The sequence below is a fragment of the Podarcis cretensis genome, assembly GCF_951804945.1.
Source record: "Podarcis cretensis genome assembly, chromosome: 7".
Classification (NCBI taxonomy): Eukaryota; Metazoa; Chordata; class Lepidosauria; order Squamata; family Lacertidae; genus Podarcis; species Podarcis cretensis.
The window spans coordinates 7,470,795-7,498,447 of NC_137176.1; the positions used below are offsets into that span (position 1 = coordinate 7,470,795).

The 27,653-nt window shown below is 45.5% G+C and overlaps 1 protein-coding gene across 8 annotated transcripts in view; it reads left to right on the plus strand.

Annotated features, from left to right (window-relative positions):
- ENOX1 (ecto-NOX disulfide-thiol exchanger 1) overlaps positions 1-27,653 on the plus strand; it is a 288,744-nt gene that overhangs the window by 249,905 nt on the left and 11,186 nt on the right. For all 8 annotated transcript variants that reach the window (XM_079983576.1, XM_079983583.1, XM_079983580.1 and 5 more), the window contains 3 exons: positions 11,000-11,184; positions 19,731-19,838; positions 25,128-25,187. In XM_079983576.1, coding sequence (XP_079839702.1) covers positions 11,000-11,184; positions 19,731-19,838; positions 25,128-25,187 — 353 coding nt within the window. The remainder of the gene's footprint in view (positions 1-10,999; positions 11,185-19,730; positions 19,839-25,127; positions 25,188-27,653) is intronic.

A 27,653-nucleotide genomic window follows, 5' to 3' on the forward strand; every position in this document is an offset into this window, starting at 1 on the left:
AGGCCCCGACCTGCACAAGAGGTTATGAGCCTGGAGCTGCTTCCTGACCGCCCCATTCAGGCACAAGAAGTTGCACACCATTCCAAGAAAGATAGGGTCATCTCCCGGGTCCTGGACTGGGTGTGGAGGGGATGGCCCAGCAGCAGCCCCGGGCCAGAATTCGCCGGCTACACAACCCGCAAACATGAACTGTCAGCCCACAAGGGGTGCCTGTTATGGGGAAGCAGGGTCGTTGTTCCCCAGCCCCTCCGCAAAAGGGTCCTCACAGCCCTACACGAGACACACCCAGGAGTAGTAAGAATGAAGGCCCTTGCCAGGAGTTATGTGTGGTGGCCAGGGATCGACGGAGAGATAGAGGCCTGGGTCAAACACTGCCAGGCCTGCCAAGAATCCCGCCCAGATCCCCCAAGGGCCCCAGTCCAGTCCTGGGAGTCCGCCCGAGCACCATGGTCACGCCTGCATGTGGACTTCGCTGGCCCCTTTCAGGGGAAAACATTCTTCATAGTGGTGGACTCCTACACCAAATGGCTGGAAGTCGCACTGGTACCGTCCACTTCTACGTCCGCAGCCATCCGGGTACTACGCAGGCTGTTTGCAACCCACGGGCTCCCTGACACTCTCGTCTCAGACAACGGGACTGCATTTACGTCAGGAGAATTCCAAACCTTCACAATGCAGAACGCCATCCGCCACATCCGTTCGGCGCCATTCCACCCTGCCACCAATGGCCAAGCAGAACGCATGGTGCGGACCACCAAGGACACCCTTCGCCGTATGACACAAGGGGATTGGGAGTACCGCCTTGCCACATTCCTTCTAGCACAGCACAGCACCCCCAGCTCAACGACTGGCCGGAGCCCCGCTGAACTACTAATGGGTCGGCGCCTTGCAATCAGATTGGACCGCCTTCACCCCGATAGAGCTCAGGATGAGGCAGTGGTGGGGGAAGGCAAGAACCCCCGGACCTTCGAGGCTCAGGACCCAGTGTACGCAAAGAATTTTGGGGCAGGCCCAGCATGGGTACCCGCCACAGTCACCAGGGTCACTGGCCCCGTGTCGTATGAGGTGCTAACGGATGGGGGGCAATGCTGGCGCCGCCACTGCGACCAGATACGGCGACGATTCCCAGGAGAAAACCAGGAGGAGGAAAGGGCAGAGGAGTCCCAAGGGAACAGAGGGGCAGTGAGGCCCATAGAGCACGAGGGGCCAGCAGGAGAGGCAGAATCAGTAAATACAGAGAGGACCTGCGAGGCCGAAAGGACACTGGAACCAGAACCACGACTGAGTGAGCCAGTTGCGCCAGACCAAACAGCCCCATCACAGCCAGTATCCTTGGAACACGAGCCAGAACCTGAGCCCCGGACCAGGGAACACCCCAGGCCGCAACGCACACGTAGGCCGCCGGCGTACCTCGAGGACTATGAATGCGACCTCCCGGGCAGGACTGGAACTTAGAGGGGAGGGGTGTTATGTACTGGGTTGAATAGGATCCAAACTGCAGCAGTCTGATTGGCCCTAGAACAATAGGATCCAAAAGGCAGCAGCCTGATTGGTCCTAGAACAATAGGATTCAGAATGCAGCAGTCTGATTGGTCCTAGAACAATGCAGCAGTATGATTGGTTGGCAGGAACTACCCAATCATGCTCCAGATAGAAGTGAATCCACAACCTGATTGGCTTACAGTAGAATTCCGGAATTAGCCAATCATGTGCAGCCCATTGTGTAAATAATGTATATAAAGCAGATACCTTGAGGGGACTTTCATTCCTCCTCACCACTATGAGCTGAATAAAGAGCATGAAATCACTTTGCGACTCTGAGTATATTTCACATCCCAATCTCCAAAGTAATTAAAAGAAGGGAAGTTTAGCTGACCTGATGGCCTGAGGCTATTCAGGACTATTATGTGGTGTCTGGGCATGATGGTGGATTGGGAGGGAGAAATGGTTTCCACTGAATGGAAACCACTGGATGGAAACCTTCAACGGCGCAGACTCATACTACCCAGGTTACCGCTGTTGGGAATGTGCCTGCTCCAGTAAACAAACCATTGGTCACCCATGTTAAACTTCCTTTGAATTCCCGCCCTTACCCACCCCACCCTTGGCATGATGTAGGCTGAAAGGTGTAGGGAGGGTGCCCATGGCTGTCCCAAAATGGCCTGGCAGGCCAAATGGGGAGGTCTGCTGGGGCAATATTGCTCTGTGGGGCGGAGGTTCCCCACCCCTGTTGTAGAGGGGGGGGGGGTTTGAAGCCGGAAATGCAGCGACTCTGCTAGAAGGCAGACTGGTGCACTTCTGTCTGAAGTCTAAAACAGGCCAGGCATTATTTGATTTCTCTTTTTGTTAGAAACAGCTATAGGGGATGTCATACTGGACTGGGACTGGGACACAGGCTGCGGGAATTAAACTCCCCCCTCCTCAGTGCCATTTCTCTAATTTTATTTGCCCCTCAAAGCTGCTGTTTGACCAAGGCCAGAATATCTGTTGTGCAACTGGAGCAATTGGTTTTTTTATTAAGATGGTTTGTCTTATTGCTGCACTTCATAAGCTTTTTTAGCTGAAAAGCTCACTCTCTCACACAGTTGTATAGTATACAAAAATAAAATAAAATACGGATGCTTCAGGACAGTGGAGTTTCCTCTCACCCCTGGTGGCTACAAGCCTAAAATAACTCCTTAGGAATCAGCTGCCTGGGCACACTAACCTGAGCATAAGCTCAATTGAACACAAGTGGGATTTATGCATCTGGAACATGCAGTCATCAGGCCACATTCAGATTGGTTCAAGCCTTGAGGCTGTACTCATTTGGGAGGGGGGGAGAAGAACATGACTCTGTATCGTACAAAGATGCATCGCTCCCGTAAAAGGAACCATATTATTATTATCATTTATTTATTAGTTCATCAATTAAATCTCCACGCTATCCTTCATCTGAAGATCACAGGGCACCTTATTGTAAAGGGCATTTTACATTATGGCGCATGGTTTCTAGCCGTTTCTTGCTCCCTTAGCTATCTTCACAACAGGAAAGGAGGTGAGCAAAAACAGATATGAATTAAGTGAAAGAAAGTTTAATCTGTGATAACAACACATGTTCAGAGTATTTTCGTTTTTGTTTATTAAAGTTGGCAAAATGCTGCTTCCTGGTGTTTTGCTGAGAGTTGTGAAACTCTGCCAGCTCAATAATATTTTAATGTAGTCCAAAAAAGCTTATGCTGTAATTAATTAGTCTTTAGACTTGCTATGTGGCACCTTTGGGGGGAGAAAGGGGTCCTCTTTGGGTAACTGCACCAGGGCCCCCAACCACTGTAATCTGACTTAGCATTTGACTCCCCAGAGAAAACATACATTTAAAGGTGGAAATGTGTCCGGCTTTACAGAGGATAGTTCTCTATTAGAAGTTGCTCTGCATTTAGTGTAGTTTCAAGGGAAATGATGCTAAGAAGGGAAGGCAGCCAGGACTCAGAAGTTGCCCATCAACTGTTTGCACCAGGACAGGCCAGGTAGGCAGTTGAGGGCACCTGGTCACAGTGTCTTCTCCTATCGTATCTCTCCCTTTGGCCCATGGGAGCTGTTACCCAAAAGATCTGGAAGGCACCATCTTGGAGAAACCTGACTTAGAGGAAGGCGTTTCTGGTTTTCAGGACATTTTATCTTTTTGTCTCTGTCCTGGCAGCAGGGGGGGAAAGAGGTGAATTTGGGCCTCTGGTGTGCCTTAATGTAATTTTAGGACTGCATATGCCCTAGCCCAGGGGTGCCCAAACTTTTTTCAAAGAGGGCCAGATTTTATGAAGTGAACATGTGTGAGGGCCGACCAAGAAATAAACTGCCACAGGGGCCAGATTAGGCCCCCAAAACGGACTTTGGACATCCCTGCCCTAGTCGTATTGGAGAACAGCTCTGAAATTCTCTAAAGATTCCACCATGACTTGAGATGACGGGAGGCTGTGCCTTTGTTGTGCTCTCCCTCTATCGCTCTCTGTGCCTCTATTCCTTCCATCCCTCTAAATCAGTGGTTGCATTTGGTGGCCCAGGGGGTTTGCCTATCCCAACCAGGGGGTCCGCAGCACCATTCATATAGCAATAGCTACCATAGAGAAATCAAGAATGTCAAAAGTAGGGGGTCCATGGCTTGGCTTTTGAAAAACAGGGGGTTCACAGACCTTGACTGTTAGGTCCAGTCACGGACGACTCTGGGGTTGCGGCGCTCATCTCGCTTTACTGGCCGAGGGAGCCGATGTTTGTCCACAGTTTTTCCGGGCCAGCATGACTAAGCCGCTTCTGGCAAAACCAGAGCAGCGCACAGAAACGCTGTTTACCTTCCCACCGGAGCGGTACCTATTTATCTACTTGCGCTTTGACGTGCTTTCAAACTGCTAGGTGGGCAGGACTTAGCTAATTGGGAACCACTGCTCTAAAGCACACAAACACCCCCCCCCCTTTAAGACCTTTTAATTCTGCATATGTTCTTAAGAATCTGCTGTTCTTTCCCCCTTAATAAATATTTCCTCCCCCCACCCTTCTCTTTAAAAATATTTGAATAATTTTATGTGATTTTAGTATTTAAAAAAATGTTCCGGGAGTCTCCAGGGTATTGTTTGGTCTCGTAAAATACCCTAAACACCATCTGTTGGGTAGGCATGCATATAAATATGGCCTGAATCAAAAGTATTACATCATTTGAGATGTGGGGGGCTCTGCTATTTAGAGAGGGGGGAGATTAAAATCCCAGAAGACCTCAGGCATGTCTAAAGCAGCATTTTAGATCTTCGCCTTTGGTTTCAATCTAGGTAAAATTGGTTGAGCTGAAGCCCCATTCAAGTGGGGCAGAAGTTTTCCCACGGCAACTATTTTCAGCTCCTTAAGAAAGCTTCCCACACAGTTGGAGATTTATGGGTTTAAGACAACAGAAACATAATAATTAAAACAAAATACACTATAGGCTTTTTTTTTTAATTCACTCCATTATTAATCACCTCATGAGATGGCCCCAAACTGCTCCATTTCTCAGCTGAAGAGAGGCAAAGCACTTTATGTTTGATTAATGGCACTTGAGAACTTGAGGAAAATGTTCATGTAATTTCTGGGTGAGAATAAAACATTACGATATGATGAATTAACCTTCTAAAGAAATTGTTTAAAGTCATGCCAACAAGTGTGGGAAATCTTTCTTTCTCTGTCTCTCTCTCTTTTTAACCAACCACAGAAAATTATATCAATTATAAGGAACTAATGTTTTCCATACTTTACAAAAGATATTCTCAAGTAATTCTATTATCCCAAAATGTCTATTCTTCTCCAAGCGTAACTTCAAAAGAAGTAAGCAGGCCAACAGGGAAGGAAACTAAAGGCACTTCCTGGCCCTTGCTATATTTGAGGGGTTGAGATTCAATTGTATGCCAGCCAATTCAGATTGCACAATCAAAGGGCCTTCCAGACTGGTATTTCACTGTGGCTCATTAGAAGAGAAGAAGAGAAGAGTTTGGATTTGATATCCCGCTTTATCACTACCCTATGGAGTCTCAAAGCGTCTAACACTCTCCTTTCCCTTCCTTCCCCACAACAAACACTCTGTGAGGGGAGTGGGGCTGAGAGACTTCAGAGAAGTGTGACTAGCCCAGGGTCACCCAGCAGTTGCACATGGAGGAGCGGAGATGCAAACCCGGTTCACCAGATTACGAGTCTGCCGCTCTTAACTACTACACCACACTGGCTCTCATTAGAGTTAGTTGTGGATATATGTTGATTAATAAATTATTCCGCGATGTGTCCCTAACACAACCACGTTATTCCTGTCTGGAGAACCTATAGCACAAAAAATGCAAAAAAACCCAATAGTGTTGGTGGTATGTCTTGTTACTACAGGATTTCAGCAGGAAATTACAGGATATGGACTGACTAAAAATGAAGCGATTATATGCCTGCCCCAACACATTTGCAGGCGCAAATAATATTGAAAGTGGGGTTGTATATGACTGCCCTGATCCCACTGTGACGACAAATAATCATGAACGTGCAATAGAAAGAACGTCTACAGGGGCCAAAATTGGATTTGGTGCTCTTGTGTAACAAACTGGACTTTTTGCAGTACAGAAAGTGATGGGAAAGTGCATGAGAAAGTGTGGGATAACAATGAGGAATACAGGTGATCAAAAAATTATATTTAATTCAAAAGAGTGACAAAGTTAACCAGGAATTTCAGAATGCATCCCTGGTTTTTTTTTTTTTGTTTTTTTTTTGAATTATTTTCTCTTTACAGTACCTCATCTTCTATATAACATTTGTACCTGGGCAGGACATCTATGACCTGTTGTTGTACATTATGCAGTACTCATCTTGGCACTGTAGATTGATGGCCTCTTCTGACACCATGTTGCACGACATTATGACATTGTGTCCTTTGTTGAGACGGCGATGGTATATTACAGTGTCATCTCTGTAGTCACTATAAATATTTATGCGTGTCAGCTTCTGAACATCTCCTCTTGGCCCTTTTCTCATATTTTTGTGTTGATAACACCTGCTTCAGCTTACTCCTTTTTGATGGGCTGGCTCTGATGGGGCATTTGCAAATATTATTTTACTCTGGTTCAGGTTATCATGCATTCTAATACACATGCATGTATATTTCTGAGTGGAGACTACTAAGCTGAGGATTAAAACTTGTTAATTTCCCTGTCATTCCATGAATATTTCATTGGCAGGATCTCAGTCCCAATCAGAGCGCCCAGGGATTCAGACTTGATGGCAATTCCTGCCCCTGCTCCATCTCTCCTGGGTGCCTGAGAGATCAGTGTAGCTATAGGGTGTTCATCACTCGGGTGTCTCAACCTGTCCTTGGGGTCCCCTGTATTAGCTGACCGCTGCCCTTTATTTCACAATCCCTACCCCTCTCCTCCCCTTGTGCTAACCTGCCCCCACCCCCCTCTTCACCTCCTTCCAAAACTGGAAGTCCTTGAGAAATTGCCTGCTGCTAATGAATTGCGATGGTGAGGAATTAATTTGAATCCCTCATACTAACCTATGTATGTCACCACATCCACTTAGCATTGCTTCCCTGAACTGTGATCGCTGCTTACAGCTTCTGTTGTGAAAGTAATTTGAAGGGTGGCTCACAAATATCTTCCTTTGCTGCTTTGTACAGTGTTCCAGGCAATTATTTTCTACCAATATTTCCGGGGATGTAATAGCACCGTGTTCCTTTGTTTTGATTTTCTTTCTAATAAGAAAGCTTGTTGGCCATATTCAGCATGTTTAACAAAGAAAACCAGTTGATGTCATTCATCATGATGTATCTGGATCCCTGCTTAGCCACAAGGTTCAGGCTTCCAGGACCTCACATGGGGCCTCGGAACAAAATAAAGACAAATCTCACATATGGCCCTAGGGGCATGATAGCATGATATGGAAGACAGTCGTACCTCGGAAGTCGAATGGATTCTGTTCCGGAAGTCTGTTTGACTTCCAAAACTTCCGGAAACCAAGGTGTGGCTTCCAATTGGCTGCAGGAAGCTCCTGCAGCCAATTGGAAACTGTCCCGGACGTTCATGTTCCAAAGAATGTTCGCAAACCGGAACACTCACTTCAGGAGCCAAAACGTTTGACTCACAAGGCGTTCGGGATCCAAGGTACGACTGTATACAGGTTTTATCTGTATGTTGTTGATTATTTTACTGTTTTATGCACATAGCTAAGAGATTTTATTTTTATTATTGAGCAGTTTACTGCATTCCTTAATTGAATAAACGTTGGTCTGCATGCTCCTCTGACTGGAAAGGAAAATAGACATTGGGAAGCAGATAGGCTGAAGGGCCAAGAAGAAAGAGATATTAGGAGGCAGAAGAGCTAGGGAAGAGGTACCCACAAAGCAGGAGTAGCTAAGAGAAGGAAAAGTAAGCAACTTACTTTAACATGCCACCCTAATCTCTGCTGAGCGTCTGCACAAGATTCCAGGAGGTAACAGACTCTCACTCAGGATTGTATTTCTGTTGGGAAATTGAGGCACAGCAGAGATTAGCATCTTTAAGAAATATGGTTTATTTACACATATTTACTACACCTAAAGCCTTCCATGGAGCAGGTGCAGAACACCCCAAGATTGACCTGCTCCCGGGTCTCTCGGGGCAGCTTCCTCCAGGCAGCACCGCATGAAGTTGTTGTCCTTTCTCCTCCCCTTCCCAGCAAACTTTGTAGAAAACAGCTCCTCCCCATCTGTCCACTTGTGAGCGTCTTGCTAAGCTACTGCACTTGGTTTTGGAGTTTCCCTATGGAAGCAAGTGGATGGAGCCATCCTCCCAACACCAGACCTACTGCCTCTTACCTTGATGGGTCTGAGCTGGTGCTGAGGTCATCTCCACGTGACCTGCCCTGCAGGAGCCCTAGGTTGGTCATGGAAGCAGTTGCATGTGTCTGCTGTGTCCCACTAGGGCATACTACCTGCTTTCAGGCGTGCCTGCAAAGCCTTCCCAGTTTGTCGTAAGAAATACTTCAGCATTCAGCTTTATGGTTCTGCAAGGGGAAATGGACTCTTTTCCGAAGTATGTTCCCATGCCTTTTGAAGTTCATGCTGCATATAATTTACATATACTGCTCCTGTCAGATGACAATTAAAGATTCCATAATATAGAACGTGAAAATTACACCATCACTGGCGTGAATCAATAACGTGCCCTTACTTATGAATGCTCATGGAATTGTTTGCAGTTATGAATTTGATTACAGCTGCTTTATAGTGATGTGAATTCACAACAGTACCAGAATAAATAATATACAATATTTATTTACTAAGCCAAACAGTCCTAGATGTTGCCAAGAGGAAAGTTTTTTTCTGGAGGAGCGTAGCAGTGTCCCTAAAATGCTAGATAACACATTTGCCGTCCTGTCTATATTTATGCTCAAATAATTTATTTAAATAATGTTGCTGCTGCGATCTTTATAGCTTCCTGCATTTTGCTACACAAATTTCAGTCTACACTGCAGACGGTGCAATTCATTTGCTAAATGTAATTTCCATCTCTGCATACTAATCGATTTCCTCACAAACACCTGCTATCTGTTATGATAATAAAGCTGCCATTCTAAATTGAAAAGGGGCCAAATCCAGCTTCCTAAGGAAATGACTTAAGTGTCTTTCAATGCTGCTAATGCAGTAATGCTTCTGTAGTGCCAACATTTTTTTCAGAGTATTTGCATTTGATATCACTTGGTTCTGTTCCATAATTTCTCTGTCTATGCATAGCCCAATGCTGAGGAAAGAATCCAAAGGGAAAATCTTAGTTTTCATCTGCAGGCTTTCACTCTAATACTGACCCGCAGTGTGTGTGCAAATCGGAAACAAGGGCACGTTTCTTGGAGACTGGATACTGACCAGAAAATGCAGTCGAGATATGCACACCCCCCAACTGCTGTTGGAGATTAGGCATATTGTGCACATTCTCCATGAGGTCTGGGGAATGTGCACAATGGCTGGTTGTTATGCACATTAACCGCTCACATTACCCTCAACATATATGTGTATAGGGCTGTTATGCAGAAGATGGAGAGACTTCTTGTTGTTTTTATTGCTTCAGAGGGCAGGATTAGAGCCAATGGATGGAAACTTCAGGAAAGCAGATTTCAGATCAACATTAAGAGAAACTTTCTAACATTAAGAATTTTTCAGTAGTAGAATGGACTGCCTCAGGAGGTGATGTGTAAGCAGAGGCTGGACACCAATCTGTTAAGGATACTGTAGTTGCATCCTGCACCACAGATCCTGCACTGAGCAAGGATGACTAGATGATCTCCTTGCTTCCTTCCAACTCTATGGTTCTATTACAGTGGTGCCTCGCAAGACGAAATTAATCCGTTCCGCGAGTCTCTTCGTCTTGCGGATTTTTCGTCTTGCGAAGCACAGCTATTAGCGGCTTAGCGGATTAGCGCTATTAGCGGATTAGGGGAAAAAAGGGAAAAAACTCGCAAGAACTCGCAAGACGTTTCATCTTGCGAAGCAAGCCCATAGGGAAATTCGTCTTGCGAAGCACCTCAAAAGACGGAAAACTCTTTCGTCTAGCGAGTTTTTCGTCTTGCGAGGCATTCGTCTTGTGGGGCACCACTGTATTTTCCCCAAAGATGTGGCTAATAGAAATTATCAATCAATGTCATTTTGGGAAATGTTTTGTTAACTTGTACAGCGGAAACCAGCTGAAAGTTTAACCTGTGTTCATAGCTATTGTGTATTTTTCTAGCGAAAGAGGTGCAGGAACGCCTCCCTTGTTCTCTTATAATGGCAATGGCGCCCACCTGTGAGGTGCCAGGAACAGAGCTCCACTGAGCTCCAGCTGGAAAAAAAGCCCTTCATATTGCACAATTCTCTGGTTTTCTTTCAGTTTTGTGCTTGGGCTGTGTGGATGGGGAGGAGATGTCCCTCCACGTAATCCAAAACGCCTTCTAGAGAGGGATACTGGGTTCAGTCCTCCAGCACTGAGCCCCATGTTCCACCTGCCAAACGTTGAGGCGGGACGAAGTATCGCAAACCATGCTGCAAAGATCCTGAGCCAATCCAAGTGGGGCTTGAAGTCACCACCAATCAGCTGATCAGTGCTGACTTCAAGCACCACTGGGACCAATAAGCGATTAGGAGCTCCCGAGTGGAACCAATCCCAGTGGCACCAAATCTAAAATACGCCAGCCCCACTTTCCAAGGAACAATTGGGAACACCTTTTGAGGCTCTCAGTTGCAGAGGAAGGAAAATAACGCAGAAAAGCAGGCCTAAACCATGGTTTGGCTGGTGTATGCTTGAAAGCTCATACCAGGGTTTGAGTTCTAATCTGTGGTTGGCAAAACCATGTTCTGTTGTGATGTCTGAATTGAGCTACTTTCATGGTGCCCATCTGCGTTCCGCTGCAAATTGGCTTATCTAAGATTATCTGCTGGCCTGCCAAGCAAATAAATTTCTAGTTATCTGTTGAATGCAATCCCATTATATTAACTACCAGAGTGTTTCCCTTCTTGCAGCCTTAGCTGCTCAAGCTTATGCACTTAAGGAAGAGAATGACAGTCTCCGATGGCAACTGGACGCTTACCGAAATGAAGTTGAACTCCTGAAACAAGAGAAAGGGCAGCTCTTTCGAACAGAAGAAAGCCTGACAAAGGACCAGCAGTTGCAGTTCTTGCAGCAAACGTTACAAGGCATGCAGCAGGTACTCCTTTACTAGAGGTTTGAACTGTTTTTAAAATAATCCGCCCAAACTGACTCATGCTGGGGGGGGCATACGTGCAATTGAGAGCAGTCACCAGAAAGCCCCCGCCAAATTTGGCGCACTGCTCTGGAAGAGAACTGATTATTACTCCTGTAACCCAAACAATGGGATGTGGGTGGCGCTGTGGTCTAAACCACAGAGCCTAGGACTTGCCGATCAGATGTTCGGCGGGTCGAATCCCCGTGATGGGGTGAGCTCCTGTTGCTCAGTCCCTGCTCCTGCCAACCTAGCAATTTGAAAGCACGTCAAAGTACAAGTAGATAAATAGGTACCGCTCCAGCAGGAAGGTAAACGGCGTTTCTTGCGCTGCTCTGATTCGCCAGAAGCAGCTTTGTCATGCTGGCCACATGAGCCGGAAGCTGTCTGCGGACAAACGCTGGCTCCCTCGGCCTATAGAGTGAGATGAGCGCACAACCTCAGAGTCGTCCGCGACTGGACCTAATGGTCAGGGGTACCTTTACCTTTAACCCAAACAATAGAGAAGCTGAGTGTGCTCATTATTTAAAATTTAACACATAAAATTTCAAAAAAAAGAACCTTAAAAAATTATCTGCCTTTTCTTTTCTTTTCTTTTCTTTTCTTTTCTTTTCTTTTCTTTTCTTTTCTTTTCTTTTCTTTTCTTTCAATATGTGTATGTTCCCCTCTGGGGTACAGGGCGTGTGCATTCCCAAACTAAGATTTTAAAATGAAGGGGTGTAAAGCGTAATTAAATGCCAGGGCGATATTTCAAAAGAGGAAATAGAATGGCTGATATTTATCCATCTGTACATGTTCTCAGATACGTTTTTTTGAAACTACATGAATTCTGCCGTTGGAGCTGTACAGCAGAAAGCAGCAAGTCACTAAAATAAAGGTGCAGAGAAAAGAATTCAAAATTGCTCAAGCATTGGAGAGCGTATTCCTAGTTGTTTGTGAACGTGGAAGTAGTAACCAACAAATGCCCACTGACACTTGTTGTCCTCCTATTCTGTGTGGCAATTTTAAGTACAATGGGTGGCCTAATAGGTGGAGAATTGTGCTTTACTAAGAACAAAATAATGCTTGAGTATGGGGGAAATGAGATATCCCTACAACCAAGTTCCAGCTGGGAAAAATACATTTGTATTCCTCTGCCATTTTAATTCCTCTGCAACTGCTGGGATAAGGATGTTTGTATCTACTTCAGCTGCACATAAGGACTGCACATTATTTCTGCAATTATCTAATCTTTTGGAAAAGCCCTTTGTCTGAGAAGAAGCCTATCAGCGAAAATAAGTGCATTTTTTCTGTTGAAAAATAAGGAAAATATGGCAAAACTGGTTTATTTGCAAGCTACTGCTCCCAGTTCTTCTTTTCTCTCTCTTTTCTTCTCAAGATTTCTTCCTACATTTAAAGGACTAGGCAATCAAAAATTGTATTATCCTTTTTTTCCTTGGGTATAAAAATGGCAACCCTTGCAATTGATATTGTCTGGAAATGAAAATCCATTTGATTTAAGGGCAGTTCAGGCATTGCACTTACACTTTTTTGAGATAATTCTCCTCATAGAGCTACGTTACAGTTTAATTTCACACCCAGTGTGAGATCTCTAACAAACAAATGGAAATAATGTCCTGTATCCATGGTAACAAATGAGATATGCTTTACCTGATCTCATGATGGAACTGAATGAGGAAACTACAGAATTTAGCTCTGAAAAAAGCATTCGAGACTTATCTGAGCCATTCCCTTGACCTTAAAAACAGGTATTCCATCCAGCTCACATCTAAATTAGGAGCAAATTGTTTTTGGCATCTGTCTCAAGAGACAATAGAGGAATGTGCCCTTGGGCGGTGAAGTCACACTGTTGGAGAGTTACAACACCTGCTGTAGCTGTAGAGGCCAATACAGGAGAGGCATGTTTTGTTGTGTCTGGGGTAGGTGAAGGCGTCCAGTTTTGCTGGTGCAGAACAAAATTTGCAGCAGAAGGTTCTCATGTCCCATAACCCCTGTGCTTTCACAGATAGTTATTATTCCTTATTATCCAAATTGTGGTCACAAAGTTCAGATAAAGTCAAATCGCCACTGCATGAAATTCAGCACCTCCTCTTTGACCCCAGCCTTCTGCCTCCAAACATCTCTTTCTCAGCCATCCATTTCTTCCCCAAAACTGTACAGTCCCTTCTGGCTGGGTTTGTTTCTATTTTTCTCCTCGTCTTCTCTGTGCATATTCTTCTCTAGGATATTCTGCTTCCGCTCTAACAGACTCCTTCCGTCTCCTTGTCCCTTCCACGGCCCACATTTTCAAAGAAATATATGGAGTGTCTGTGCTGAATCAGACTCTGGCCAGGGGCTTTGTCTCCCTTAGGGGTCAACCTGTTGCCCCAAGCTCACAAGAAAACATAGTACTAATTCCTGCAGTTTTCCGCAAAGTTTTTTTCTGCCCCTACTGCCTTTTCCTCCTTCCCTGCCAACACAACATGCCTAATCCAGCCCCTTGCCCTTGAATGAGTTTTTCACCTGTGCATGGGACATTGCACTGCAAACTAAACTGGGTTCTCAAAAAAGAGTCGTCTGCGCTGCTCAATATGATAAATTTATAGAAAGATGGTCCTTTTGGAAACGAAATGTGGATTATAATATCCCACTCTTTACCTCCCTCTAAAGGTAACTTTGCAAAGGTGGGGAGGGGAGAATATACGGGGGGGGGGGTTATAAGTTTTTATTTTTCCTTTCCCATTTTGCAAAAAGTCTAAATAAGAATAAGAGTGCTTTTAAAAGAATGGCATTAAGGAGAAAATAATAGTGGCTGGGCTCTGTGAATGGATCTGTAAGCTAAATGGATTGTGGGGGTTGTAATGGGATACGGAGATTATTGCCTCCCGGTTTCTGATTCATATCATGCTCAGGGGAAACAGGATTCAGGAGAGGTAAGGCTTTCAAGGACTGGTTTAAGAACCTGATGGCAAGCTTTTCATTTAGTGCCCATGTGTAATGGCTTGAGAGAGAGAGAGAGAGAGAGAGAGAGAGAGAGAGAGAGAGAGAGAGACTATATAAGGTTGCAGTTTCCTTTATCTCATATCACTACTCCAAAAACTGGAAACAAATCTCAAAATGTAATGTAGAGTTTTGTTTTGCTACTGAATAGCTGGTTATATATTATTATTATTATTATTAAACCCAGTTACCATTTCCCTCTCTAATCAGATCATTTCACATGAGGTGTCATCTGTAACCTGACAGTTATTAAGATTCTCAGGTTCTTTAGTTCAGGGGGGGGGGGGGAATTAAAACACTAGTGACAAAAAATGGCAACGAATCATTCAGTACGGATTGCAGAATATTTCCAGAATAAATGTTGCTTCAGCAGCACGTACACCAAAATTGGAATGATACCGAGAAGATTAGCAGGCTAAATGTCATGCAGGGTTCTGGGAAGGGAAAATGCATTATATTCGAAGATGTTGTGTTATTCTGGTGTAAGAGATACACATTTCAAGTCAGAGTTGGCAGATAGGCGTTTCTTGAATTGGGGCAGGAATGAGGCAGCGGTAGCAGAGCAACTTAGGGACGCGGGTGGCGCTGTGGGTTAAACCACAGAGCCTAGGGCTTGCCGATCAGAAGGTCGGCGGTTCGAATAACCGTGACGGGGTGAGCTCCCGGTGCTCAGTCCCAGCTCCTGCCAACCTAGCAGTTCGAAAGCACGTCAAAGTGCAAGTAGATAAATAGGTACCGCTCTGGCGGGAAGGTAAACGGCGTTTCTGTGTGCTGCTCTGGTTCGCCAGAAGCGACTTAGTCCTGCTGGCCACATGACCCGCCAGCTCCCTCAGCCAATAAAGCGAGATGAGCGCCGCAACCCCAGAGTCTGGACCCAATGGTCAGGGGTCCCCTTTACCTTTACCTAGCAGAGCATCTTACTGTGATGATGTTTACTGGACTCATATGTGGGCACTGGATTTAAATCAGGTGAATGGAGTCCATAGGGGTGGGATGAATTGAGGTAACACAGGATAAGACAGATTGGCAATAAGGTATATTATTATTACTTATTCAATCTGCACACTGCTTTTCATCCTAAAATCACAGGGCGGCCCACAACATAAAAAAATACAAGTTGAGAACACAAAATACATAATAAATATATGAACAAAAATAAACCAATAACCCCCTCCCAGAAACACATTTAAAAGGCTATATATTGAGGATGAGGCAGTTGTTCTCTTGACCATAGATACTCACTACTTTTTTTATCAATGCATAGTCAAGTTGTGACCTCACTTATTTTATATATGCTAATAATTTCATACAGTGGTTCTACAGCTGTCGTCTAGGACTGCTGGTGGTTCACGGTTCATTTCAGGTCCTTGAAACTGCGCTGAGAATATTGGAGGAGAAAAATTCTGTGGCATGTCCACATTAAGCATCCATATTTATTTTTAATTATATTTATACTGCTTCTAAGTGGACTCCGGAGGCTCTCACAAGATTTCAGATGCCTCCCCACCCCCCCGAGATTTTGTAAGAACCTCCCAAAGCAAAGTAAGCAACCCTAGCACTTAAAAGCTCTCTGCCTTGCTTAGGGCAGGGGTGGGGGTGGTAAGAACCATTCAGCGTGCCAGCTCTGAAATAAAAGAAACAATAAAATGCCATTTAAAATTATGGCATCTAGCACTGCCATTACAGTTACTAGAACAGGCGGGAAAAATTATTAAGTCTGCTGAAACACTTGAAAATTTTCAGTTGGTTCATTGGGTGGGGGGAGTTTGGGAACCTCAGATGTATTTGATATACAGCACTGTGGGTTAAACCACAGAGCCTAGGACTTGCCAATCAGAAGGTCGGTGGTTCGAATCCCCGCGACGGGGTGAGCTCCCGTTGCTTGGTCCCAGCTCCTGCCAACCTAGCAGTTGGAAAGCACACCCAAAAGTGCAAGTAGATAAATAGGTACCGCTCTGGCGGGAAGGTAAACGGCGTTTCTGTGCGCTGCTCTGGTTGTGCCAGAAGTGGCTTACTCATGCTGGCCACATGACCCGGAAAAACTGTCTGCAGACAAATGTTGGCTCCCTCGGCCAGTAAAGCGAGATGAGCGCGACAACCCCAGAGTCATTCGCGACTGGACTTAACTGTCAGGGGTCCTTTACCTTTTACATACCACACAGTATACCACAAAATCTCAGAATCCTGTGTTTAATATATATTAGTGGGAGGGTGCCCTTGTGTCTTTCATTGAGGCTGGTCTGAAAGGGACACTGCTGCACTTCCAGGTCGGCGCCATCGCCGAATGGCGGACTCCCTCCGAGCTCCGGAGGGAGCCTGCTGGGTAGGGGTTGGGTCCTGCTGCGCCGGCGATGCTGGGACCCTCAAAAACCATGGGCGGTGATGCCCATGGACTTGGTGACTCGGCGGGCACCGTTTGCGCCCCCCCAACCCGCGAAGGAGCCTTTTTAAAGGCTGCGGAGCGGGTGACGGGGGGGGGGGGTGTGGTGCTATGAGTCCACTGCTTCCCCTGCCCAGCGAAGCCGAAATGGTCAAAGGCCTGGAAACGATGCCTTATGAGGAACGGCTAAGGGAGCTGGGCATGTTTAGCCTGGAGAAGAGGAGGTTAAGGGGTGATATAATAGCCATGTTCAAATATATAAAAGGATGTCACATAGAGGAGGGAGGAAGGTTGTTTTCTGCTGCTCCAGAGAAGCGGACACGGAGCAATGGCTCCAAACTACAAGAAAAAAGATTCCACCTAAACATTAGGAAGAACTTCCTGACAGTAAGAGCTGTTCGACAGTGGAATTTGCTGGCAAGGAGTGTGGTGGAGTCTCCTTCTTTGGAGGTCTTCAAGCAGAGGCTTGACAACCATATGCCAGGAGTGCTCTGATGGTGTTTCCTGCTTGGCAGGAGGTTCGACTCGATGGCCCTTGTGGTCTCTTCCAACTCTATGATTCTATGATTCTATGGTACTCTAGCTAAGGCCCTACTTGCCTGCGGACTGTCTCGCCAGCATAGTACATACACTGGTTATCTCCTGCTTGGGCTATTGCAATGCGCTCTACGTGGGGCTACCTTTGAAGGTCACTCGGAAACCACAACTAATCCAGAATGCCACTGCCAGACTGGTGACTGGGAGCAGCCACTGGGACCACATAACACCTGTCCTAAAAGGTCTACTTTGACTTCCAGTATATTTCCAATTCAAAGTGCTTGATGTTGACCTTTAAAGCCCAAAATGGACTCAGCCCTGTATGCCTGAAGGAGCATCTCCACTCCCATTATTCAGCCCAGACACTGAGGTCCAGCTCTGAAGGCCTTCTAGTGGTTCCCTCACTGCAAGAAGAGAGGAGAGGGCCTTCTCGGTAGTGGCACCTACCATGTGGAACACCCTCCATCTTGGTCTCACTAATGTGGACCAAAAGAAAGCAGAGCAAGACGTTTTGCACCAGCTTGGCTGCAGGAGTTGCTGGGAGAAGGCAGTACAAGGCACCATCCAACCATCTTAGGGCTCCACTCCAGATTTGTGTAGGGTTTACTCCTCAGCTTTTTACTTCTCCTGAAGATATCCCACAAGGCACTGGAGGTCTATGATTAGAATTTTCCTTCTCCTGCATGGGCTACATTCCCAGGTTGATAAGCCCCATGTTCTTGGCCATTGCATCTACTATTGGTCTCATCCGCTCAATCTGCCAACGCCTGTCTTTGCATGCAGGGGAAGTCCCTAAGTCACTGAGGGTTTGAGACCCATCGGCTACCCTCACCTGGTTTAGATGGCCAGTTGAAGCCGTTCCCAAGGTGTGGCTGCTGTCGCATGCTGACAGCCTCTAGGAGCCACAGGTGAGAGCTGAGTGCAGGGACCAAAGGTGGATAAACTACCTCAGATGGAGCATGGGTCCCTTGCCAGAGGTACTACCCCTTCTGCTTACACCCCATACACCCCATATCTACGTGGGTCTTTGCAATACACACAGTTGGCTGCTTCATCCGTGTTCAAATCAGCATTCACAAGCAGCACCATCAAGGTGGAGCTCTGGCTGGCAGGGCAACCCAATAACTCCTGGGTTCCCAAGATTCCCGTGGCCTTGAGATGCTCAACCTTTCTCCAAATCTGGTCCTACCATCCTCAGTGTGTATTTCTCTATGCCTGTGACTACATTCACTGGTACATCCTGGCATCCTCCACTTTGTCATCACTGCCCAGGCACATACTGCCCCCCTCATGTTAGAATACCATTGTGTGCTGAGGAATGTGTTTTGAGGGAAACCACGTGGTAAAAGTCTGCCTTCATCCTGTTATGTGGTTCCATACTGGACTGGTCAATATGATGACCTTTTTGAAAAGCTTAAGGGTTCCCACATAGAGACCATCATCGGTCATCCGATCTTTGGATAATTCTCAGCAGCAGTTTCCTTTTTTGCAGGCTTTGTTCTTAATAGCAGCTCGGGAAGAAAAGCCATATTTGCCTTCTTGGCAACTCAGCATTGATAATAAATATAATAATAATAATAATTTATACCCCGCCCTTCCCGGTTTAAAAACAGGGCTCCCGGCAGCTAACAGCAAATATAAAACATTGATTAAAATGCGACTTAAAAACAGCATAAAACAGCATGGAATACAACATAAAATGCAGTATCAATATCGATAAAATTCAAAAATTCAGGGGTCATTTGGAGAAAGGGAAAAAAAACCCAGTCAGTAGACATCGAATGATCACCAGGGCTAACTGGCCAAGTTGGTCCTACTAGGGCCAGCAAGGGGAACAGGGAAGAATTTAAATGTGGGGTCCCAGAAAGGGTTTCTTCATAGAAGAGGAAAGGGGGAAAGGGAACAGAGGATCAGGCTAATTCAAATTGAAAGCCAGGCGGAATAGCTCTGTCTGACAGGCCCTGCCGAAGGAGATCAAGTCCTGCAAGGCCCTAATCTTGTGGGACAGAGCATTCCACCAGGTCGGAGCCATCACTGAAAAAGCCCTGGCCCTGGTGGAGGATAGTATGGCTTCCTTAGGACCCGGGACCTTCAAGCTATTATTATTCATGACCTTAGGGTCCTCTGTGGGACATACCAGGAGAGGCGGTCCCAAATGTTGCATTTCAGATGGAATTGATGCATTTCAGATTATGGCTTTGGGGAGAATGATGTGGCTGTGGCCCAGTGACTAATTATATTAAAGGACTGCATTAGTAAATTATTTAGAGGCTGAAGTGTTTACCTCGGTATTATTAAAACCAGAATGTCTACAAATAAGGCTTTGGCTCAGATGGATGTGACAGCTTCTCTGCAGATGGCATATCCAACCAAGAGTTTGTGTTCTAATGTGTGGTTAAGCTATTTGTTACATTAAGAGAAGTGCATTTCTCTGCTGAGTGGCAGAAAATGCAGACAGAGATAATTTATGTCTTGTTCAGCTTAGACACAACAGTCACAGCAATAAAAACAGAAAATGAACAGTGTTGCTTGCATGAGACTCTGCAATCGTGAATATTTATTCACAGGCTCAGGCATCAGTAATCAGAAACATCTTTTTATTTTTCCCGTGCAGCAATTGTTGAAAATCCAGGAAGAATTAAACAATAAAAAGTCAGAACTTGAGCAAGCAAAAGAAGAGCACACGCACACCCAGACGATACTGAAAATTCTCCAGGACCAGGTGAGTGTGAGCTCTGTTAGCAGAGTTGGGTTCATAGTGCCCAGTAGCATTTGAAAGTAGTGCAACACGGATTTCATTGTCTCTCTCTTGTTAATCACATACGATCCATGTCCTTACAGTTTGCATATGTAACTGGTTTTAAAGGAGCACACAGTAGAGTTGAAGAAGACAGTGTCAAGGCATAATGGAGCCCTTGCCTCTTTGGCAGCGGGAGATCTTTAATCTCATCCCTTGTAGCACATTTTCCTCCGCACAGATATCAGCAATGCCTGAGTGTTTTTCTATCTGAAGACAAATGGATTTGGGGAAAGCTAAATATGCCGGAAAAGCAAACGTATTTCAAATAAAACAGCCATTTCTTTGAAGACCAGTAGCGGGTAAAATGAGTTTAGCATCTCCTGTCTCATTCATGCAGATGCATGCGCGCAGGAGAGTGAATCATGATGACAGCAAAAGATCCCCAGTGTTTCTCTACACTTCCCCAACAGTGGCAGGAAGCAAGTCTCTTATAAACTTAAGGATTCCATTGGATACAGTTTTCTTTGATGCTATATGATGCTGAAAAGCATGGTCCAGTGTGAGACACTTAAGTCTGTAATAAGGGGATAACCTAATGATTCTGGAATAAAGTATTGGACACAGTTACGTACAGTGGTACCTCGGGTTACAGACGCTTCAGGTTACAGACACTTCAGGTTACAGACCCCGCTAACCCAGAAATAGTACCTTGGGTTCAGGATGAGAACAGAAATTGCGTGGCGGCAGCAGTGGGAGGCCCCATTAGCTGAAGTGGTACCTCAGGTTAAGAACAGATTCAGATTAAGAACAGACTTCCAGAATGAATTAAGTTCTTAACCTGAGGTACCACTGTACCATGTTCATGTGCTATATTAGTGTTTTAAGTTTAAAGGGACCCCTGACCATTTGGTGCAGTCGTGACCGACTCTGGGGTTGCGGCGCTCATCTCGCTTTATTGGCCGAGGGAGCCGGCGTACAGCTTCCGGGTCATGTGGCCAGCATGACTAAGCCGCTACTGGCAAACCAGAGCAGCACACGGAAACGCCATTTACCTTCCCGCCAGAGTGGTACCTATTTATCTACTTGCACTTTGACGTGCTTTTGAACTGCTAGGTTGGCAGGAGCTGGGACCGAGCAACGGGAGCTTACCCCATTGCGGGGATTCGAACTGCCGACCTTCTGATCGGCAAGCCCAAGAGGCTCAGTGGTTTGGACCACAGCGCCACCCGCATCCCTGTTTTAAGTTTAGAAGTGCTTATATTGTCAAGATTGCCATTGTCCATATTCTTTTCTCTCTCCAAGACGGTCAGACTAGCCAGGGAAGGGATAGCCTGCCATGTGTATAAATGTGTCTGCCCCACCCTAAATCTGGGTGACAGGTATTTTAAAAAACAAAAACAAAATGTGCCCCCTTCAGGCAGCTTTCACTAGTCTTGCCCACTTCCATTATCTGAGCCATGCCGGAAGAAAAATGTGTGGGGTGACAAGAGTCCAGGAAGGTACATTGTGGAAGAGAAAAGGTTCAGCACATTCGGTTGTCAATAATGGATCCCACCCACTGCTTTAGGGTGGAGACCAAATATGGCTGCCTGCTTCACAAAGACTCAACAGAAATCCCTCATTTTATGCTGGAAAGAGGTAGTCATTTGCAAAAGGCATTTTGGCTAGCAATGAAAGGCAGCTGCGTCTTTGCCAGTTTGGTGCCAGAACTCAGGCTACTGATTACTTTCAGCATTTCAGAAGCCAAATAACATTTACCCAGCAACCATGTCCCTTGCATGGAAGGGCCTCTATTTCCCAGCGTAAAATCCAACTCAAGTTTGTCCTGTCACCTTTCGAGCCCTTTGCTGCACACATTAAACTTTTAGATGATACACTCTGTGATGTACAAGAAAGGTCCCACAATCAAAAATATTGTAATTTAATATCATCATCAATCTTTATTACGGTCCAGAGACCCAACGAATCGTTACAAAGCAATGCACAATTCATACAGCCTACCTTCAGGTTAAACAAGCATTTTGTTCAAAAGATAGGGATCATTGGTTCTTGCAACCACCAATAAAAACTTTGCAATTCTAATGTTCTAGCGTTTGTCCGGTCTTCCAATAGGAACCTGACATTGTGAACCTCTGATTTTCCCAGGAAAGGTACCAGCAAGGGTAATATCAGTTCAGCCCTGGCTTGCTCATATTTTGCACAGTGCAGCAAAATATGTTTTATGGAATCGATGTCTTGAGCACATGAGCAAAGTCTTTTCCTTTCCTTTCCTGAGATATTCCTTTCCTGAGATTTTCAAGTTTTGTGTCCCAGCCCCAGGGGGAAACACATGCCCATGTTCGTCCCCAGAGGAGAGGATGGCAACCCCTAAACATTCTTCACCTGGCTTGTTTATCTGAAATCAATGTAAGTTGTTCGTTGCAGGTGTTGAAGTCTTAAGTGGGTCAACACAAATCTTGCCTGTTACAGGCGCTGAACAGTGTAACAAGAGCTCTGCAAGGTGTGTTGCCTATTTCCAAAGCTTGGGGAAAGAGACAACAGATTCTTTAAGACAGCAAGGAAGGCCAGCAACTGCACTTCCTCTAGGCAACCTCATTGCCTCACGATATAGCTGTGGTTTCAGGCAAGTTGTAATTGGTCAACTGAGAAATTGCCCGCATAGAAAAGGACTGGGAATTAAACATTATGTCATTGTAGTTGGAGCCATTTTAACTGAAGCTGATAAAGCTTTGTAATTTTGGAATCTAATTGAAGTTAATTCATTCTTGATTATCAAGAGATTAAGCAGCTGCCTGAATTAAACAAGGGACCATGTTTGATAACTTGCCTTAATGACGCAGCCGAGGACTTTCACACGTGCTCTCAGCGAGGCTTAGCATCTGCAGCAATGAACTTTTTTTTACTATCTAATATTCCACAGATTTAGGCAGGGGCATTCTTGCACATATTTAACTACAGGGTATGCAATATTTTTTAATTGCTATCCATTCATTCTGCTTGTTAAGGATCTCAATTGTTTTGCAATCCGTTGGTTAGAACCACGTTTATTATACAATCCATTTGTTAGAATAAACAGTCGGGGGGTAAGTATTGATCCAGCACTGAAGTGCCTTTTCTTTTCTTTGGTTAATATGCCAGCTGGGACCTTTCTTGGATGGAGACAGCTTGGCCAACTGTCTAGACTACTGCAACGCATTGTACATGGGGCCACCTATATAAATGGTCCAGAAACTGACATTGGTCCAGAACCGGGATTCAAGATTATTACCGTATTTTTCGCTCTATAAGACACACCAGACCACAAGACGCACCTAGTTTTTGGAGGAGGAAAACAAGAAAAAAAATATTCTGAATCTCAGAAGCCAGAACAGCAAGAGGGATTGCTGCGCAGTGAAAGCAGCAATCCCTCTTGCTGTTCTGGCTTCTGGGATAGCTGCGTAGACTGCATTCGCTCCATAAGATGCACACACATTTCCCCTTACTTTTTAGGAGAGAAAAAGTGAGTCTTATAGAGCAAAAAATACGGTAGCTGGGATGGGTGTTTTGACTATATGGCACTTGTGCTTTTCACCAGCATTGCCTCCCAGTTGATTACTGGACTGCCACCTTATTTAAGCTGCTGAAAAAACTTAAATCCCTAAACGACTTGAGACCAGGGCATGTTCTCCCATATATACTTACCCAAACTTAATACTGTTTTTGGAGGCCCTGCAGAGGCAATCCTAATAGCCCCAAGATGGGCTGGACATTTTTAGTATGCAGACCTAGTGAAGCTGGTGGCTGGGCAGCATTTCTCCACCTCCACATCCAGCACCAGATTCCAAACTTCCTGAAACTGACCACTTGAGGATTGAGCAGGAGCTGCTAGCCCATTGGGTCACAAGGTTGGCCTCCAGGAGAACTCCAACAGGATCTACCAGCTTATCTGGTAAGCTAATACACTGGAAGGAGGGCCCAGCAGCAGCTAGGGAGGCTGACCACCTAGATATTCTGCAGGATGGACTAGCAGCGCTGGCAGAGGAAGAGGAGTGCGTGGGGAGCACACCGCTCCTGGCAGCGCGATCCCAGTGGGGTGCCATCGCGGCTGCCCCCCTCCCGCACTGGGCGCCACGCCCCCGCAGGCAGCACCTCCTGCCCCAGAACACTTGCCCCACCCCTGCAGGCAGAGCCCCCGCCCCCAGGATGCATGCCAGCCCCGCCCAAGCCTGCTCTCCACCCCCCAATGCCGGAGCATGAAGCCCCATCACTGACTAGCAGTGGGTCTTCAGCCAACTAGAGAGAAAAACAACATACAAAATCACAAAATTGTCCTAATGCATGATCATTGGTCGTGCTGGCTGGGTCTGCTGGAGTTCAGTAACATCTGGAAGGCCACAACATCCCCATCTCTGCCCTATTGCCTTCCCCGAATGGCTACCCTGCTTCCGTGGTGTGGTGTGGTGTGGTGTGGTGTGGTGTTTTCTTTTATACAGTGGTACCTCGGGTTAAGAACGTAATTCGTTCCGGAGGTCCGTTCTTAACCTGAAACTGTTCTTAACCTGAGGTACCACTTTAGCTAATGGGGCATCCTGCTGCCGCTGCACCGTCATCACACGATTTCTGTTCTCATCCTGAAGCAAAGTTCTTAACCCGAGGTACTATTTCTGGGTTAGCGGAGTCTGTAACCTGAAGCATCTGTAACCCAAAGTTCCACTGTAGTTAGAAAGATTTCCCTCTCTCGCTTTCTCTCTCAACGTCTTGTAGTCACACGGAATCTGAGAGATCATTCTGTTTGCAACCGTTTGGGATCTAAATGAGCTGCTCTTTCTTCCTGCAGATGCTTCCCTGAGAAGGAAGCCTATCATAGCACGTCAGCCTTTTGAACCAGCCAAAATATATTGCTCAAAAGTAATCATTAGCTAACTGCAATTTAGCAAGCAGCAACTTGCAACCACAGCAAAGTTTCAAATTAACAGCAAGAGGAATGGAAAATGCAATCATTTATTACTCATAAAAGCCAATTTTACATTCTTTTTATGCCCTGAGACTGCTTTCTAATCTTATTATTTAAAAAATAATGACCCTGTCTTAGAATTTGCTTCCTTTTATTGTTTTTATTTTCAGCTAACCTATTAGCTTCAAACTAGTTCCAGCAAAAGCTGAAACTATATGTTCCATCTGTTTTGCTCATTGGGAGCCTTATAAAAAACAGTGCTCCAAATAAATCAACAATAAGTATGTGAAATACTCCAGTAAAAAAAAAAAAAAAAAATTATTTTCTTGTCTTCACAGTTAAAAAAAAACACCAAGGAGTTTGCAGAAACTAATGGTCGTGACGAATCTCAGGCAAATGTAGGTACAACTTTGTATTTCTTTGTCAAGATCCCATGCTTACTATTTGCATTCTGAAATAAAAGTAACTGCATTGAGTTAATAGCTAGGGAAATATCTGCCTTTCCTTGGAATCATAGGTTCACTTCCAAGCATGCTTATTTCAAGACAAATGAACTGAATTTCCCAATCTGCCTTTTGGAATTAACACGTCTCTGGTAAGAAATGGCTGTCCTGCTTTGTAGCATTGATCACAACAAAGCTTTCTTGTTTTTCACCACTGAAAAATGTATGGGACCTAGAAGAATTGTGAAGAATGGAAAAAAGCAAAAACCTGCAGCTTTCAACAATGAGTTTTCAGAATCCTATGGGTTTGCTCTTTAATTCTCACCCCCCCCCCAAAGCAGCTTTCTAGACCATGTAGTAGCAGTGAAGTTCCAGGGCCTAGTTACATTTTAATTATTCTGTTAAAGGTAATGGTAAAGGGAGCCCTGACCATTAGGTCTAGTCATGGCCGACTCTGGGGTTGCGGCGCTCATCTCGCTTTATTGGCCGAGGGAGACAGTGTACAGCTTCCGGGTCATGTGGCCAGCATGACGAAGCCGCTTCTGGTGAACCAGAGCAGCGCATAGAAACATCGTTTACCTTCCCGCCAAAGCGGTACCTATTTATCTACTTTCACTTCGACGTGCTTTCGAACTGCTAGGTGGGCAGGAGAAGGGACTGAACAACAGGAGCTCACGCCGTTACGGGGATTCGAACCGCCGACCTTCTGATCAGCAAGTCCTAGGCTCTGTGGTTTAACCCACATTCTTTCACAACTTTCTCAGGGCAGTTTACAATAATGCAGTAAAAACAATAATATAGTAATGACCGCTCCCCACTTAAAACGGGGGGCGCCCTTTGCGTGGACGCGTGCAGCCCTGGAACTGGAGTGGCCCCATCAGCATAGGCTTTGCCTTCCCTCAGGTGGGATACCTGGAGGTCCCCGCCTACCCCAGTGAGTTGTCCAATCCCACCTGGGGGAAGCGTTGCCAGGGAAACCAGGCCAGGTAAGGGGAGGGATTACCTGCCCACACAATAGAGGGTGGATCTTAATTGTTAATCCTCACTTGGCTCCAGAGCTATATTAGGCTCCAGAGCTATATAATATAGTAATGGAATACAGGCAAGAACACTTACAAATCTAAAGCAACAAATGGCAGAGCAGAAAATGGCTTGTGGAAGCCATTGGGAGCAGAGATGTGATGGGATGTCTTCCCCTTTAATGGCTGCTTCTCCATTCCAAATCCCTCTCCCCAAATCTACCTTTCCCAGGAAAAGGATTGATTTTGTTACATATAGATGCAACATGCAGCCCTACCCTTAAAATTGGTGTGCTAAAGACCCTGAGCTGAGTTGCTTGCCATCCTTACCTGATTTTCTGCACAGGGCGATTCCTGCTTCCTGCTTCCTCCTTCAACTGCTCCTGAGGAAAAGCAAGAGTGAAGACGAGTGTCACTCTCTTCCAGGAGACTCTGTCCGGGCTTGTCAGCAAGTCACAGATGAACATGATAGCTCTGCAGTAGCACCCACAGTCCCTGAGAGAGACAGAAAATCTGGCCACCTCAAACCCTTCATCCTCTGCTTGTAGAGATGATGATGACGATGGCTTATTTATTTATACCCCGCCCATGTGGCTGGGTCTCCCCAGCCACTCTGGGCAGCTCCCAACAGAATATTAAAAACAGAATCAAACATGAAAAACTTCCCTAAACAAGGTTGCCTTCAGATGTCTTCTAAAAGTGAGATAATTGTTTATTTCCTTGATATCTGATGGGGGGTTCCACAGGGCAAGCGCCACTACTGAAAAGGCCCTCTGCCTGGTTCCCTGTAACCTCACTTCTCGCAGTGAGAGAACCCCCAGAAGGCCCTCGGAGCTGGACCTCAGTTTCTGGGCTGAACGATGGGAGTGGAGACGCTCATTCAGGTCTTCCTTCATCTAAGAGCTGGAAAGAAGAGGGCTGTGGGCTTGGGGCACAATCTCTCTCCTGCTTAGCTCCACAGCATTTTCTGCCTTTGCACTCTAAAGAGAAATTGCTTTGTTGCAGATTTGGAAGTGGTTGCAGAGAACTATAACGGAGAAATAGGGGACATAGGCTCCAATAATAATATTAATAATAAATAATGCTGAAGGTTTCATTTGCTGCAGTAATGAGCATCATTGATGGATGAGAGCCCTGTAAAGAGCATTTCAAGATTAATATGTCTTCTAAAATGGTGGTTAGTTAATATGCAACAGTGACTTTTGGGGGGAAAGCTTTCAAAAGTACATTTATTACTAAGGAAAGTTTACAGTTCTTTTCCCCTTGAGGCTAGTCTCTAAATCTGAGCAGATCAAAATGCCCTGAGAGGGAAGGATTTGGTGGCTCGTGCTTGGTTATTAGTGGTCTCTGATGCATTTAATGGGATTAGTACCTATTTGATACAGTTGACAAGTTGGATTTA